At 52.5% G+C, this 16,686-nt stretch overlaps 1 protein-coding gene across 3 annotated transcripts in view; it reads left to right on the forward strand.

The window, feature by feature from the left end:
- The window catches only part of FAM189A1 (family with sequence similarity 189 member A1), a 394,185-nt gene that overhangs the window by 371,511 nt on the left and 5,988 nt on the right, over positions 1 to 16,686 (forward strand). For 2 of the 3 annotated variants that reach the window (XM_032259933.1, XM_032259935.1), the window contains 2 exons: positions 7,637 to 7,797; positions 8,317 to 8,452. In XM_032259933.1, coding sequence (XP_032115824.1) covers positions 7,637 to 7,797; positions 8,317 to 8,452 — 297 coding nt within the window. The remainder of the gene's footprint in view (positions 1 to 7,636; positions 7,798 to 8,316; positions 8,453 to 16,686) is intronic. The other variant, XM_032259934.1, reaches the window with a different exon arrangement.

A 16,686-nucleotide genomic window follows, 5' to 3' on the forward strand; every position in this document is an offset into this window, starting at 1 on the left:
CCATGTTGGCCAGGCTGATCTCAAACTCCTGGCCCTTGTGATCTACCCACCTTGGCCTCCCAAAGTACTGGGACTACAGGTGTAAGCCATGGCGTCCGGCCTACACTTAGGTCTGTAGACCATTTGGAGTTCATTGTTATACACTGTGTGAGGTAAGGGGTCAAGCTTTGTTCTGTTTCCAACACCCTTTGTTGAAAATGAATCTTTCCCCATTGAATGGCCTTGGTAACGTTAGTCAGAATCAGTTGACCGTAGATATATGTGTTTTCTTCTGCACTCTGTTCTATTTCATTGACCTGTGTCCGTCCTGGTGCCAGTGCCACAAGGTATTGATTGCTGTAGCCTCATAGTAAGTTTCGACATTTGGACGTGTGAGCCCTGTAGGTCTGTTCTTTTTCAACATTGTTGTGGATATTCTGTGTCCTTTCATTTCATACTAACTGTAGGATCAGTTTGTCAACTTCTGCAAAAACTCCAGCTGGGATTTTGATAAGGATTGTGTTGATCCGTGGATCAGTTTCAGGAGTATTGTCATCTTAACAACAGTAAGTCTTCCAGCCTACGGACATTAGATGCCTTTCCATTCATTTAGATGTTCTTTAATTTCTTTCAGTTATATTAATGGTTTTCAGTGTACAAGTTTTGCTTTTTTGTTAAATTTATTTCTGAGTGTCTTACTCTTCTTGATGCTATCATAAATGGAATTATCATCTTAATTAAATTTTCAGATTGTTCGTTGTTAAAATGTGGAAACTTAAATGATTTTTGTATCAATCTTGTATCCTGAAACTATGCTGAGCTCATTATAAGCTTTATTGTTGTTGAGTTTTTTTCTGGATTTGTTCTACATGCAAAATCATGTCACCTGCAAATAGAAGTCGATTTACTTCTTCCCTTTCACTCTGGATGTCTTTTGTCTTCTCTAATTGCCCTGGCTGGAACCTTTGTTACAGTCTTGAATAGAAGCGGTGAGAGTGGGCTTGTATCTAGGGGAAGCATCCAGTCTTTCACTATTAAGTAGTATGTTAGCTGTGGGTTTTTCATAGATGCTGTTGATCAGATTCAGGAAGTTCTCTTCTATTCCTAGTTTGTTGGGTCTTTTTTTAATCAAAAAGAAAGTTAGATTTTGTCAAATGCTTTTTCTGGATCTACTGAGATGACTGGGAGGTTTTTGTCCTCTATTCTATTCATATGTTGAATTACACAGATTGATTTTTCTGATGTTGAACCAACCTTGCATTAGTGAGATAAATCCCACTTGGTCATGATATGTAATCCTTTTTATGTTAATAGAATGAGTTTGGAAATGTTTCTTCCTCTTCTGTGTTTTGGAAGATTATTTTGAAGAACTGGTGTTTTTTTGTTTTTTTTTTTAATTGTACTTTAGGTTCTGGGGTACATGTGCAGAACATGCAGGATTGTTGCAAAGGTACATACATGGCAGTGTGGTTTGCTGCCTCCATCCCTTGTCACCTATATCTGGCATTTCTCCCCATGTCATCCCTCCCCAACCTCCCCACCCCCCGCTGTCCCTCCCCTCCACCAACAGACCCCAGTGTGTAGTGTTCCCATCCCTGTGTCCATGTGTTCTCATTGTTTAACACCCACCTATGATCGAGAACATGCGGTGTTTGATTTTCTGCTCTTGTGTCAGTTTGCTGAGAATGATGGTTTCCACATTCACCCATGTCCCTGCAAAAGACACGAACTCATTTTTTATGGCTGGATAGTATTCAGGACTGGTCTTAATTGTTCATTAAATGAGTGTTTTGTTTGTTTGTTTGTGGAGATAGAGTCTCTCTTTGTTACCCAGGCTGGAGTATAGTGGCTCGATCTCTGCTCACTGTATCCTCCACCTCCCTGGTTCAAGCAGTTCTCCTGCCTCAGCCTCTTTAGTAGCTGGGATTATAGGCGTGCACCACCACACACAGCTAATTTTTGTATTTTTATCAGAGACGGGGTTTCATCATATTGGTCAGGCTGGTCTCTGACTCCTGGCCTCAGGTGGTCTGCCCACGTTAGCCTCCCAAAGTGCTGGGATTACAGGCGCGAGCCACCATGCCTGGCTAATTGTTTTTCTTTTTTTTTCTGAGACAGGGTCTCACTCTGTCACGTAGGCTGGAGTGCAGAGGTGCAATCATGGCTCACTGCAGCCTCCACCTCCTGGGCTCAAGTGATCCTCCCACTTCAACTTCCCAAGTAGCTGCAACTACAGGCACACATCACTATGCCTGGCTAATTTTCAATTTTTTTTTATAGAGACAGGATCTCACTATGATGCCCAAGATGGTCTTGAACTCCTAGGCTCAAGTGACCCTCTCTCCTTGGGCTCCCCGAGTGCTGGGATGGTAGTCATGAGCGCCGTGCCCGGCCCTTGTGTAAATATTTGATAAAGTTCACCAGTGAAGCCATCTTAACCTGTGCTTTTCCTTATGGGTAGTTGTATTATTACTAATTCATTCTCTTGTCACGCTTTCTATTTCTTCTCAAGTCTGTTTCGATAGTGTGTGTCTATCTATGAATGTGTCCCTGTATACAGGATTTAAGTTAAAGTAAGGTGGGTTAAGTGTGCATGTATTGTGTGTGTGTGTGTGTGTGTGTGTAACTCCCCACTTTACATAACTTTCTTGTTCATTAACCAGGCAACCACCAGCCCCAGAGAGGAAGGCGACTCTTGGCATCTGTGTGTACTGGTGTTCTGTGCTTTCCCCAGCATGACTTTCTCCTTACCCTGTCATTTCTTTGGAGTGAGTCCACTTTCCTCCTCCTCCCACGCCATGGCCCGCTTCTGGGTTTTCCATCATTTACTTTACATTTAGTTCCAGGCAAAATGTGTTAGTGTCAGCCCTTTGGGATGTCCTTTCTGTGTCAGTCATCCTTAGTCCTTAATCACAGCATCCCGTGACATCTTCGTGACCTGTTTAGATTTCACTTTACAGAAGCTTTACTGCTCCCTGCTGTTTCTGTGTTTCTTTTCTTCCCCTATTGTGAACTCTCTGTTCTGAGTGAGTTTTCATTTCCTGCACTCAGCTGTGGCTTTTGTCATACTGACTCTTCATTCTGGTGTTTATTTGTATCTGAGCCCTTCAAAGTGAGAACGTATAGAGGGAGCATAATTAGGAAGGAAGCTCACTGTGGGCAAGTGTGTAGAAGGCCTCTGGCCACTCTTTCCTGATCAGCTAACCTTAATTTCTTTTCTCGGAAAAAACCTGTGGCAGCCCCCCAGCCACGGTTCTGGCCCCCACTGCCCTTCTCTGGTGCCCTGTTTTGCCACCCCCTGCAGAGGGCTGCTGGGCTCAGGGGATGACAGCCAGTACCCTGGCCTCCCACTGGAAGGAGCACCTCTTCCCAATTTGCCCCCAAGGCAGCCCTGCAGCCTGGCAGCTCTGCATCACTGTGAGGGTCTCAGCCCCTCTTTTCCAGCCCCCGCCTGTATTTCTGAGTCTTTCTGGAGAACTGAGAGGTGTGTGTGCTCCCTTCAGGAGCCAGGATGTGTCAAGGACATTGGTTGAAGGAACAGGGAGAGAGGGTGCTGGGCAGGAACCCACTGAATATAAAGGCAGGTAAGCAGACCTGACTGGTACCTGGAGGAACAGGCAGCTCAGAGCTCCACGGTGTTCCTGGAAATCCGAGGCCCTGGTCCACAGACCGCTGGCACCTGCCCCACCCTGTCCTCCATGGCAAGAGATGGAGGCATGGGCTAGATGAACTCATACGATGATGGACGCCTTCCTTTAAACCACACGGCGTGCTGTCTGGTCTGTGACTGAGCAATGGTGCTTCTCAGGGAAGGGGACCAAGACTCAAAGGGTCAGTCATGTGCTAACATCCCGTGGGTCCTCAGTGCCCAGGCAGTGCCCACAGACAACTGACGTGCCATCGGACTCCTGGTCCCAGGCCTGTTGACCGCTTCATGCTCTCCCTCAGATCCCAGCCCCTGGGCTGTGTGGATAGACCGATAACTGTTATCTGTTTGGGGCTCTGTGTTCAGTGGGCTTTGGGAAGCTACCTGAGGCCAGGTAGCCTTAGTTCTTGTCCTCCATCACTTCCACATGCACCCGGAGGACTGCACACACCTGAGTTCGGATCCCCTCTCCCCAGAGCAGACCGAGCAGGGCTTCTCTCCAACAGGGTCTCAAATGCTCACTCCTGTTATGTGGGGACAGCCCTGGGCACTGCGATGCCCACTTCAGGTGCGTGAGCACCCCAGCTGGGCACCAGACTCGGGTGTACCTTTGCCACCACTTAGATCAGAGAAGGCGGGTACGGAGCAGGGCAAGCAGAGCCACCTGGGAAAGAAGGGACAGTTCAGAGCCCCTTTCCTGCCCGCCACCTCTGGGTACAGAGTTGAGCTTTGTCTCTGGCAATAAACAAGCAGGTGAGGCTCCAGAGCCTGGAGCTTAGCAAGGCGGGGGGTGGGGGGGCTGCCCACAGGCTTCTCCGGGTCCCAAGTATTTCAGCTGGTCCTGAAGGTGACTAGGAGGCACCAGATGAAAGGGAGGTGGGAGCTGGGAAGAGGGAACAAAACATGTTTGCTAGCTGGGATTGGAGCAGGTTTGTTCAAAGAGCGGGGAGTTTGGGGGCGCTGGTTGCTTAGGAAGCTGGAAACCAGGTGGAGTTGGGTGAGCCAAGGTCTGTCTCATTAAAGTATTTTCAACTGCAGTGACCCCATCAGGTTGGTTTAAAAACAGCTGTGCTAGGAGGATGGAGACCAAATTACAGAGACAGAAAATCACGGCAGAGAGGCACCCAGGTTAAGAGCTCCTGCGAGGAGGAGGTGGGCAGGGGCTGAGTGGAGCACCCCCTCCGCCCGCCAGGTGTCTGCCTGTCTCCTCTACAGAAGTTTACTGAGCACCCGCTGTATGCGATTGTCAGATGGGAACACAAAGGTGGGTGAAACAGATGTGCCCCAAATGGTCAGGAAGAGAAATTGCCCTTAGGATTTCAACACAGGAGGAGCAGGTTACTTGGTGTGGAAGGCTGGGGAACAGAATGGATGCTGAGGTTACAGAGAGAGGAATAACTGCAGAGAGCTCTCAACTCCCAGAGCCGGGGAACGGGAGGAGGAGGTGGAAACGTGCAGGAAACCCGCAGGTCCCTTGTTGCCCCGCTGGCTGGCCAGGCGCCCTCTGATGCCCCCTACAGGCAGAGCCCACCTGCACCCCGGGCACAGGAGCCCGGGAAGCTCCCAGGCTCTGCAGCCCTGCAGCCGCAGCCTGCAGTGAAGAGGATGAAGACACATCCTGCCCTAAGTAAACACACACTGATGGTGGGGAAGAGAGGGGATACATCAAGCGCCACTTGCGGGATTCTCGCTGGGGAGGCTGAGGAGTCAAAGGATCCCTGGGAAAGAAGTCCAGGCTGGAGTCCAGGACGGTTGGGGCAACTTGCCCCCGAAAGGCGACCCGGAGCCTAGCGCAGAGGCAGGTGCATCCTTTGACCTTCACACAGCCTCCGGTGTGTGGCAGCCTCGGGTCACTTGCAGCTCCACCCCTCCTCAAATGCTTGCTCTCTTTCCTGGTGGGATGGTGCCTTGAATTGGAAAGTATTTTGGTGTCTGCATGTCTTTAGTTTTGCTTGAGATTGTCATTGATTTTTTTCTAATTTCTGATAGAGGCTAATGGAAACTATTTCCTGATTAGACCTGAGGGCATTTGCCCTCACCCTACCTCTCAGCTCTGTGCAGCAGGCATCTGGACTAACGGCCTCCAAGGCAGCAGATGACAGACGCACATCCGCCCTGCTCTCAGCCAGTGATCGCCTGTTTCGGACAATTAAACACACGCATCCGTGGGTCGGCCCAGCCAGAGAGGCGAGGAGTGTGCTCTGTGTGTTGGGGAGGCTATGGGAGCCATTTTCCTGCGATTTACACCTTTAGACACAGCCACCGGCCTTTCTCTGTCAACCTAGAGTGCACTCATTTCACAGCACCTGACCCCATTCAGAATCGTCACCTCACCCTACCGGTGCAAAAGTGCTTCATGTCCTGGCCTCTGTCAGCTGCAGCCCACCTTACCCCTGCTGCCGGAAGGCCTCTCCTACACGCAGCTCCAGTTCGCCTGCTCCCAGCTCCAACATCCTTACTGGCTCCCCAGTGCCCCAGAATTAAGAATTGACCCCCAGAGCCTTATCTATTTGCTTTTCTTAAATACATCCATCCCTGGCTCACCTGTTTTGGAGCCTCAATCTCCCTGCGTGCCCTCTTGATGAAATCCCACCAATCTTTCAAGACCTGTTCAGATGCCTTCTTCATCAAGGCTTTGGGGACTGCAGGCTCACACTGTGCTTGGAGACCTTACTGTTTTCTAAAGGAGCTGTCCTTGCTTGTGTGGGGTGATTCTGGGTCCCTTCTTCCCTCAGCACACAGACACACACATACACAGACACACACACACACACACACATATACACGTGCATACACACACATGTACATACACATATACACACAAATATACATGCACGTATACACATACACATATACACATGCATACACACAGACACATATACACACCTGCAGATACATACACATACCCATACAGACACATGCGTATACATACATATACACATACAGAGAAACATGTACAGACACACATAAACATATATACACACATATACATATACACACACATACAGACACACACACTCAACCTTCCTCTCCTTACTTCACCTGCCATGTGCAGGTAGGGCCCCTGGCCAGGAGCCCTTTGCAGCATGAGTCTTTGTGCCATGTAGACTCTCATAGGGCAGGGTTGACTGCAGCTGGAGCAATGTCTCAGGCATCTCCATGTCACGGGGGACCTCTGGACAGCAGAGACATGGAGGTGGAAAGAAAAGCAGCCGGTTATTAGTACTTCAGAAATGGAAAACTAGGCAGAAATGGCTTTCATTTTGTTAAAGTGATTTCACCTCACTGTTAAAGCAGCATCTCAGTGTTCAGGGTTGGCCCATAGAAGGTTCTGGAACTCATGAAGTTGTCTCTCTTTCCTCAGAGCAGTGTTTTCCAAACTGTGAAATCCCGAGAACGGCACAATGTTAATAGAGGCTATGTGTCCAAAGGGCCCATTTTGAAATATTTGAGAAAGGCTGGGTTAAAGCGTTGAACAGCTAAGTGAGTATTTCAGTGCAGGCCTTCTCAGAGCCTTGAACACACAAATGCATGTTACAGGACTCCACGAAGGGAGTATGTGGCATTTTCCACAGATTCACCGCAGGAATTCCGGGGTGGCGGGGGCACATCTCGAGAGCAGGGTCTAGTGTTTTCTCATGAACACACTTTGGCAAGTGCCGTCTTAAACCACGGACATCAGGCAGCCTTCCGACAGCAGTCGTTGAGGACTGTCTTCAGAGGGGCCAGGTGGGGCAGTAGGGACAGCATTCAAGACTTCCCAGACCGTATTTTTTCTTTAAAAACAGGCATTCTGTATAACATCGTGGGCAGCAAAGCGTAATGAGGCTTCTGAGGCAGGGCGTTCCTCCTGGAGCCTTCGTTTTGAAGCGTGTGCTTAGCAGTCGTGGCTTGACTATTGAAATTACAGACATTCCAAACTGATCATTAACACTTGCATGTAATTAGCTTAATGAGACACAAGCCATACAAGATGTCCCAGATAACTCTGTGGTTGTCTCTGTTTTCCAGTTCCTTCCGCAGAGATCGCATCCTGCCAACCCCGCCTGCGTGACTCCCCACGGCACCGTTCTCCACCAGACCCTGGATTTCGACGAGTTCATCCCCCCACTCCCGCCTCCACCCTACTATCCCCCAGAGTACACCTGCACACCCTCCGCTGACACCCAGAGGTTGGTGTCCCAGTGCTGCCCCCATCTTGAAGCCACCGAGATTAGCAGCAGCATCTGGGAGGTGGGAGTGGCAGTGGTCCTGCAGGCATGGCACTGCGAACAGGGAAAGGGCAGTGGGAGGAGAGGCCTTAGACATTGATTGTTCCCCGTGGCACCTTCGCGACGCAGCCCAAAAGAAACCAGAGGCAGACGGGAGTTGCTGCCTTATGTGCTCATGGTGTGCAAAGCTGCTGTCAAGTTACAGTCATTCGGGTTACATTTAAAGTTGAATGAAAGACTTCATCAGCTGTATGATTATTTGAATTTTAATGGACAGGTTGGTAGAGTTTCTTGAAAATGTTGATGTTGTTCTAAAACAAAGGTGCACATCACCCAGTGGGTGAAGCTTCGATTTCACCATGATGGGAAGTCTTAGGAGAGGGAAAACCCTGGCCGCCCTTGCTCGGGCTGCTTTGAGAGCTGCCAGCCCTTCCTCCTCATTCCCCAGGCAGTGACGATGTGATGCTTCTGCCTTTTCAGGGGCCTCCACCTGGACTTTACTCCGTCTCCATTCAGCACTTTATATGACGTGGCCATCAACAGCCCCGGCCTGCTCTATCCTGCTGAGCTCCCCCCTCCGTACGAGGCGGTGGTGGGCCAGCCCCCTGCCAGCCAGGTGAGGCCCAGGGCCCCAGATAAGGCCAGTTTCTGTGGGAACGCTGGGGACACTGTCCTGGCCGGCCCTCAGGAGGCACCGCACACAGCGCCAGGTCCGAGTGGCTGTGGAGTGACCACCCTCGAGTGCCCTGCGCCGAGGCCCCCTGAGGCATTTGTCTGTCTCGAAGTGTTTCAGCAAACCTGTGGGATGTTGGTCTTTTTTTTGTTTTGGTTTTGGTTTTGGTTTTTTGACAGAGGTTTGCTCTGTCGCCAGGCTGGAGTGCAGTGCCACAGTCTCGGCTCACTGCAACCTCTACCTCCCAGGTTCAAGCGATACCCCTGCCTTAGCCTCCCGAGTAGCTGGGATTATAGGCACCTGCCTCCACGCCTGGCTAGTTTTTTGTATTTTAGTGGAGATGGGGTTTCAGCACATGGGCCAGGATGGTCTTGATCTCTTGACCTCATGATCTACCCACCTTGGCCTCCCAAAGTGCTGGGATTACAAGCGTGAGCCAACGCACCTGGCCAGGATGTTGGTCTCATTAGCCCTGTGCTATAGATGAGGCCACAGGCTCGGAGAGCAGCACCTGCAGAGACGCCAGCCCGGGCCTGGGGCACCCAGTGTCGGTGCTTGTCCCCTTGTCTCCCCCATTCTGTTTCTGCAGCCATGAGTCACAGTCCAGGTGTGTCTGAGCTTCGTGCTGGTGGGTGTTCTAGGATGCAGGCAGAAGGACCTGGGACAGCTCCTGACCCGAGGGCAGAGCCCCCAGGAGCAGAGCTGGGTCCATGGACCAAGTATCCAGGGCGCTCCGGCCAGCCTTGATCACATACTGCCATCAGCGCCCTTTGGGGAGGGGAGGAAGCTGCCCTGGGTCCCTGCTGTGTCAGGCTGAGAGGCTTCGGGCCAGGGAAGTGCCTCCACCGCCAGTGCTTCTGTGCGTGCCAGGCACTCCCACAGCCTCTCAGTGCCTGACATGGGACAGGCTGTATGTTCATGAAGCCCTGGTCTCCTCCTCTGTAAAATGGGCATCATCATAGTACCAAGGTCATGGGACCAAATGGGAAGTGGTCTGAATGGAGCCAACAGGACCTGGAGCATAGTAAGTACTGAGCTCAGCAGACGTCAGCCACCCTTTTTGGGGATTGTCCTCCTCCTCCTCCTCCTTGTCGTCATTGTCATTACTCAGTTTGAAATGCTGCTAGCCAGGGCAGAGCAATGGGGACATCTGGAAAGGTCACGTGGCCCACAGTGCAAGGGATCCTCCAAGGACCCACCCTCCAAGGAATGTGCGGTTATGTAAATAGACCAAATCGACAGCTCACTGGTGTCCTTGAGATACAGGGAGAGAAAGCAAGTGATTGGAAAACATATTTTAGGATATCATCTGTGAACATTCCCCAGTCCTGCTAGAGAGATCAATAGTCCAGTTTAGGAAATGCAGAGAACTCCTGTGACGGGTGGTCAGGGCGGTCCTGGAGGCCTCGGGGACCGGGGCGTGGCTGGGACACAGCAGCAAGTTGGAGCAGAGGGCACGGGCAGGGGAGCCAAGGAGGTTCACCAGGGAGGAGCAGAGGGAGGGGCTGAAGCCAATTCTGAGCCCCAGGCAGCAAGCAGAGGAGAGCGGGTGACAGCATGACTCAAAGCATCCAGGCGCCCCCAGAAGTGCTCACTGTGGGCTTCTCAGCGGCCATGGAGCCCTAGACTGTTCTCTCTGCCCAGATCACCGGCCAGGCAGTGGTACGGGGCATCAGATCAGGCCTGGACGGCTGCCCGCTGTCTTTGCTGACTCTTGTAAAGCCACCCTAGCACAGGGCTCAGGCCTTTTGATGTCACCCCCAACGTTGTCCCTGTCACGTTGAGATCCCAAGGGCCCCCGTGCACGCAGGCCAGGTGGCAATGCTGGTCCCTTTGCCAACCAGGAACCAAGGCAGTGCTGACCCTGAGGAGCCTCTGTGGGTGGAACAGCAGTTTCCATGGTGGCTGAATAAGCTCATGAGCCCTGCTGACAGTCACACCCACAAAGACGGGTCACCTTAGCAGGCCGGGTGGTCTTAGGACAGGAAGAAACACGGCCTCCCTGTGCGCTGTGGAAATATGGAGAGCGCGTTCAGACACGGTAAGGCGCCATGCACCTGGGGAGTCACATATGTGGTAAGGACCCCCTTTGGGGTGGCTTGTGGTGAGCCCCCAGTGCCCCCTTGCACAGCAGACAGTGCCCCTGGAATGCCTGGAGTGGCTGGGCAGCTGCAGACGGCGGTCCCTGCACCCCGGCTGGGACGCCCTTCTTCCTGTGGGTTCTAGAAGCACACGTGTGGGAGCTGCCTGTGGGGAGGAATCCTTTCGTGAGGAGGCGGGCATGGCCCTGAAATCCATTCCCGAACCTGCAGTCATGGAGATGTTCTTAGACGTTTTTATAAAGCTGAGCCAGGACCCCTGCCTTCCCGGTGTTACTTAGCTTTCTGTGTATAGTAACAATAATTCAAATCAGTGTTATTCGTGGGGACGGTTGGCTATGATAACGGTTATCATCAGCGCTGCGAGGGGAGCCCGGTGCACGTGGGGCACATGTCATGGTGTCAGGCCCAATTAAGGGGCCCAGGGAGGGTCTGGGAGGTCAGCCTGGGAAGTCAGGCTGGGCAGGCATCGGGCAGGCAAGGTGCAGGGAGTGGGGATGGAAGGGCTCCTGAGAGAGGGAACAGCGTGTGCAAGGCTCAGAGGGAGGAAGGGCAGGCACAGCATATCCCCCAGACCGAGGGTCGTCCAGAAAGAGTCTCCGATGAGCGTGCTGGGTGGTGACCTGTCTGGGTGTGGTGAGTTGAATTCTGAGTGAGTGTGAACTACAGCAAGATGACGGGAGCTGTAGTTCATAGGAGTCTGTTAGCTGCTGCTGTCACTGCAGTCTGGGAAATGGGAGAGAGGGACCCCCACAGAATGGCACGATTGCAGGTGCTGGGAGAAAGGCACCCCCACACTCGGTAGGCTGCAGGCTACCACACAGGCTCCCAGGAGCCTGAATTTGCCACAACCAGCAGTTCCGGAAGGAAGAGATGGGCCAGGTGCTTTCTAGAAGCTGACCCCCAGGGCCATGTGGCTCACCATGGAGGGGCTGCTGGTGGCCTTGGCAGAGCAGCTTTGATGGGATGGAGGGCAGGGCCAGACCACAGCAGGTGAAGGAGTGGACGGCACATCGGCAGGGCAGTGCAGGCGTGGCCGAGGTTCTCAGACGCCAGGCAGGTGCCCCCCCAGGGAACTTGTTCATCAAATCCTAATGGTTGGGCTCACCCCCAGGGTTTCTGAGTCAGTCACTGGGGTGTTGGGGTGGGGTGAGGGCTAAGGGTGTGCTGCCTATCAAAGCCTCAGCCCCGCTGGCCCGAGGATGCACTGGAGAGCAGGAGTAGGTCACTCTTGCAGGAAGTTCAGTAAAGAGAGAAGAGGGGATAGTGATTAGAGGGGAGTGTGGATCTAGGACCTTGAGGAGGTCACCAGGCAGACATGGAAGGACCTAGAGGGCGAGGGCAGCAGGCCCAGGACAGGGCCCTCCATGAGGGAAGTCCCTGGGAAGGTGGAGGGGAGGCTGACCGAGGGTGCAGATGGGCAGCTCCATGCTGTAGCCAGCAGGGGCACTGGGCAGGGTGGCGGGTGGACCAGGAAGTCCCTGAAGGCCTCAGGGGTGTGTGGTTCCCCACGGCTGCCTTGTGGTGAGGGAGCGCCTCTGTCCTCTCCTCCGCCGCTGCTCAGCGACCCTGCCTGCTGCCGTCACAACTCCAGCTCCGCGCTGGGACTGGCCCCGCTTCCCCGCTCTCCCTTCAGCCCCTCGGAGCCCTCTGCCTCCCCACGACGGGAACCCCCGTCCATGGAGCCCAGGCTCTGCTTCTCTAGGCCCCTGACTGCTGGAAGTCACTTCTGGACTTGGGTGTGACATTCCGTGCCTGACCGCACAGCGGCTCCGGGAAGGACATGGATCCCTGCTGTGTCACAGTTGGACTGTTTTCTCTGAAGCGTTGAATCTATGGGAAGGGATCGCGCTGGTCATGAAGCCCACGCAAAACCGCTCTCTCAAACTCTGGGGAATTCTCTCAGTTGAGATTTCGTTCTCAGAACTGCAGTGAGAAGAGCTGTGAGGTCAGAGGCTGATCTCGGATTAGCATGGGTTGGCTCGGAGACCCCCAGCTCCCAGCGCTGGCAGGGGCACAGCATGACCACCTGCACAGCCTATTCCTGGGCGCCCGCCTGGCAGCAGGGCAGCATCTGGTGATTAAGGGGCCGCTGCAGCCCTCAGGCCCACTTTGTTTGACCCCCTGGTCTGAGAGCGTTTTTCAATTCACGGCCATGTCTGGGAGTCTGGAAGTCAACGAAGCCCATTACCGTCCACAGAGGGAAGGCTGTGCCACCAGCTGCGCCACCAGCTGTCCCCTCCTTAGGCAGCAGGGCCCCCCGACTAGACAGAGAGGAACGCCCCTTCACATCACGACCCTGCACCCCTCTGAGGAGGGGTCAGTTGCTTCTCCTGTAAGGACAAATGGCGTAGAAATTGCCCTCAGCACTCATTTGGATAAAGACAGGAGGCTGCAGACTCCTTGGAGGCACAGCTGGCTCTGGGGTCTGGGGGTGGGGGGCGCGCTGGGGAAGAGGTTTAGCACAGGAGGGGTAGCCTCCCCGAGGATGGGCTGAGGAGCACTCGCCTGGGTGACGGGGTGCACACTTTCCTTCTGGCTTAGGTCAGATGCCGGATGAGAGTTGGATTGGGTCACAAGCCATTCTCTTTCCTGTGGCTGTAGTCTTCAGCCAGTGTTGAAGGAGTGAGTTTCTTTTGTGTTGGAAATAGATGCTCGGAGCCACAAAGAAAAACCAGCACTGAGACAAAGGATGTTTCAGCATCGCAATTTTTACTTCCTGGACTGCAGGAAGGGTACTCTCACAGACTCTCACTAGCCATCTTGCCATGAGAGTACAATGAGCAAAGGAAAAGCAGACCAATTTATCCCTTACGCACCTGGGGTCGTCCTGACTGCTGTGTCTGATCTCTGTTGGCTGGAGCCAGACCTCACAATGTAAACTAAAACCCGATTGGCTCCCGACTTAAAACTTTTCTGAACAGGTAAAAGCAGTGGAGAGCTGGGACATGCCTGTGAGTTCGTCCAGCACAGATATCCTGGATAAAGCACAAGGACATAGAGTGTACTATGTGCCTGTAAGCATGGCGTGTCTAACAGCTACATAGGATAGGGCTTCACAAAGTTATTAGCACACTTATTCTTTAACAAGAAAGGAAACTTTAAAAAGGAATTTTTTTACTTTCCACGTTGTGATAGCAGGAAAGTGATTGAGAACTTACCGGTTTGATCTTGTTGTCCTGGTGGCAAGTGTATGTTTCAGGGAGCACTGACAACAGTGGGTATGGGACAGAATCCCTGTCACATCCCTCTCATATAGTGACTCGACAAAGACAAACTTCTTTGAAGCTTTTGCAGAAGAACACGGCCTGGTAATCTGGGAAGGCTGGGGTGTGTGGAGGAGGGGGAGGTGGTGTGGGGGGCTGGGGTGTGTGGAGGAGGGGGAGGTGGTGTGGGGGGCTGGGGTGTGGAGGAGGGGGAGGTGGTGTGGGGGGCTGGGGTGTGCGGAGGAGGGGGAGGTGGTGTGGGGGGCTGGGGTGTGTGGAGGAGGGGGAGGTGGTGTGGGGGGCTGGGGTGTGTGGAGGAGGGGGAGGTGGTGTGGGGGGCTGGGGTGTGTGGAGGAGGGGGGGGTGGTGTGGGGGGCTGGAGTGTGTGGAGGACGGGGGCGTGGTGTAGGTGAAGGTCATAGCATCAGCTAAGGCTAACAGCAGGATGGCCTGGAGCCTGGCTGTGTGAGCTTCAGCTCACCAGGGCTGAAATTCTTTGGGCAGATATTTTATGACCTTGGATGTCAAACTATCGAAGTGCCTTTAAGGAGCTTGGCATGTTGCACGTGACCCAGTGGTGCTGTGGGAGTGTAATTTGGTGACAGCATGGCGGATGGAAGGGAACCCCAGAGCGAAACAGGAGTCGTGAGAAGGGAGGGGGCCAGCACAGCCTGAGAACTACAAGTTCTGATCTACAAAACATCTGTTAGCAAAGCGTGTTCAGAGTTCGCCTTGAGCCACCAGCCTAAAATTTAACTCACATTTTGCATGATTGCTGGAATTGACCCAAAAGAACAGCTTTTCATAAATCTGGTTCTAAATGGTTGACCTCACCCAGGAGTGGGAAACGCACTACAGAATTTCCATGCCGAGTGTCTTAGCCACAGAGCTTTGTACAAGGTGAATTATTTGTTGAAATGCCAATCGATTTTTCAATTACGACGACTGTTCAGAATAGCACATCGGCAAACCAGTAAGACTCAGGTGAAGTGATTCCCGAAGTGTCTCCTGTCCACAGTCCCCTCCCCACTCTCCTTCTGCAAAGAGCTGTGTTTATGTTTCCTCGCTGAACTCAAATTTCAACTTAAATTCTATGCCACAAATACATTTCTTCCCCACTCTTTTCTCCTGCCTTTATAGTTCATCAAAAATGCTGTATGAGAGGAACTGCTATTTTCCCCGTGTCTTAGCGTGGCAAGGTGGCTTCTGACATCAGGGAAGGGCCACATTTAAATTAAACTCTTGACACTCTGCTGGTGAGAGGTGACAGATACGCTCCCAGGAACTGCCTCCTCTCAAAACTGAATATGAATTTGACCAGGAGCCAGAGAGAAGTGAGTGATGCTTATGCAAAATATGAAGCGAATGCAGTTTCCTCCTGAACTTATTCCACTGCGTGTTTTCTTTCTCCTGTTTTATTTATGTTTCTTTATTACCCGAAGGCTTCTTTTAGACATCGGAATTGTAAGTTACCACCCACCTATGATCCAAAAGAAAAGAAAGTGCAAGGGCAGGTTAGATGTGGGCAGGGAGGCACCAGATGAAACACACCGTTAGGGCATTGCTTTCTTCCTGTGATTCGGTGGAAGACTCTGGAGAGAGATTTCCAAAACCGGTTATTGGCACTTAATGACTTCAGTGGAAAGGCAAGTGAGTACTGGTGGTGAGGTGAAGTCTCCCTCCCCGACTCCCTCTCAGCAGAATGAGAGGGCCAAGGAAGAAAAACAGCATGGACTTCATCACTCAGAAGCGTCTTAGTGAGATCAAAGGACACACTTAGGCGGCTCTTCCTCTTCCCTTTGTCTCAAAACCCCCTCTGGAGCCCCGTGCCACAGGGGCAGCTCACACCCTTTGTGTGGGTGGGAAGGCTGCAGCCCCATCCCCCACCCCGGTGTCAGCCTGGTTGAAGAGGAGAGATGAAGGAGACCAGCTATCTGATTGAAGTGGCGGGGGATGAGGGAGGCAGACATGTAATTGCCTGAGCTGAAATCGGACGGAGCCGCAGGGGCCCCCCTCACCTTCCCAGTCTCCTCTGGAGCTCATTATTTGCAAGTGTATCCCCAAAGCAATTCTGAAATAACACAAGGATTGAAAACTTGTTTCCTGAGGTGGCATGGGGTGCCTGGCGGTGCCCACGTGACGTGTGTATAGTGTGTATCGCATGTAAATGTCGAATCCGGAAACCCTAACGCAGGGATAGCACAGCTGTGCCCTCTGAGGTGGAAACCATGCCCCCCACAGAACGGGCAGAACGAAGATAGGGTAGAGAACAGAGGGGGTGTAGCCTTCCCCTCAGATTCCGAGGCCTCTCCAGGCAGAATCGAAGTCTGTCCCAGAAGAAAGCTGAAAAAAGCAGGGCTTGGTAGCTCATACGTATTCTCCCAGCTACTGGGAAGGATGAGGCTGGATTGCTTATGCCCAGGAGTTGGAGGCTGCAGTGAGCTATGATTGCACCACTGCGCTCCAGCGTGGGCCATGGCGTGAGACTCTGTCTCTAAAATATATAAGGAAAAGAAAGAAAAATAGAAAGTCACAAAAGATCAATGTGCAACTGGACATCAGGATTCTGTGCCCCTGTTGGGCACACTGATTGCAAAAGTTCACAAAAATAGGCTTTGGGCCAGGTGTGGTGGCTCACACCTGTAATCCCAGCACTTTGGGAGGCTGAAGCTGGCTGATTGCCTAAGGTTAGGAGTTTGAGACCAGCCTGGCCAAGATGGCAAAACCCCGTCTCTTCTAAAAATACAAAAAACTAGCTGGGCGCAGTGGCGGGTGCCTATAATCTTAGCTACTCGGGAGGCTGAGGCAGAAGAGTCGCATAAACCAGGGAAGCAGAGGTTGCAGTGAGTGGAGATCACGCCATTACACTCCA

Source organism: Sapajus apella, unplaced genomic scaffold (genome assembly GCF_009761245.1).
Source record: "Sapajus apella isolate SASKATOON/1434 unplaced genomic scaffold, GSC_monkey_1.0 scaffold113, whole genome shotgun sequence".
Classification (NCBI taxonomy): domain Eukaryota; kingdom Metazoa; phylum Chordata; class Mammalia; order Primates; family Cebidae; genus Sapajus; species Sapajus apella.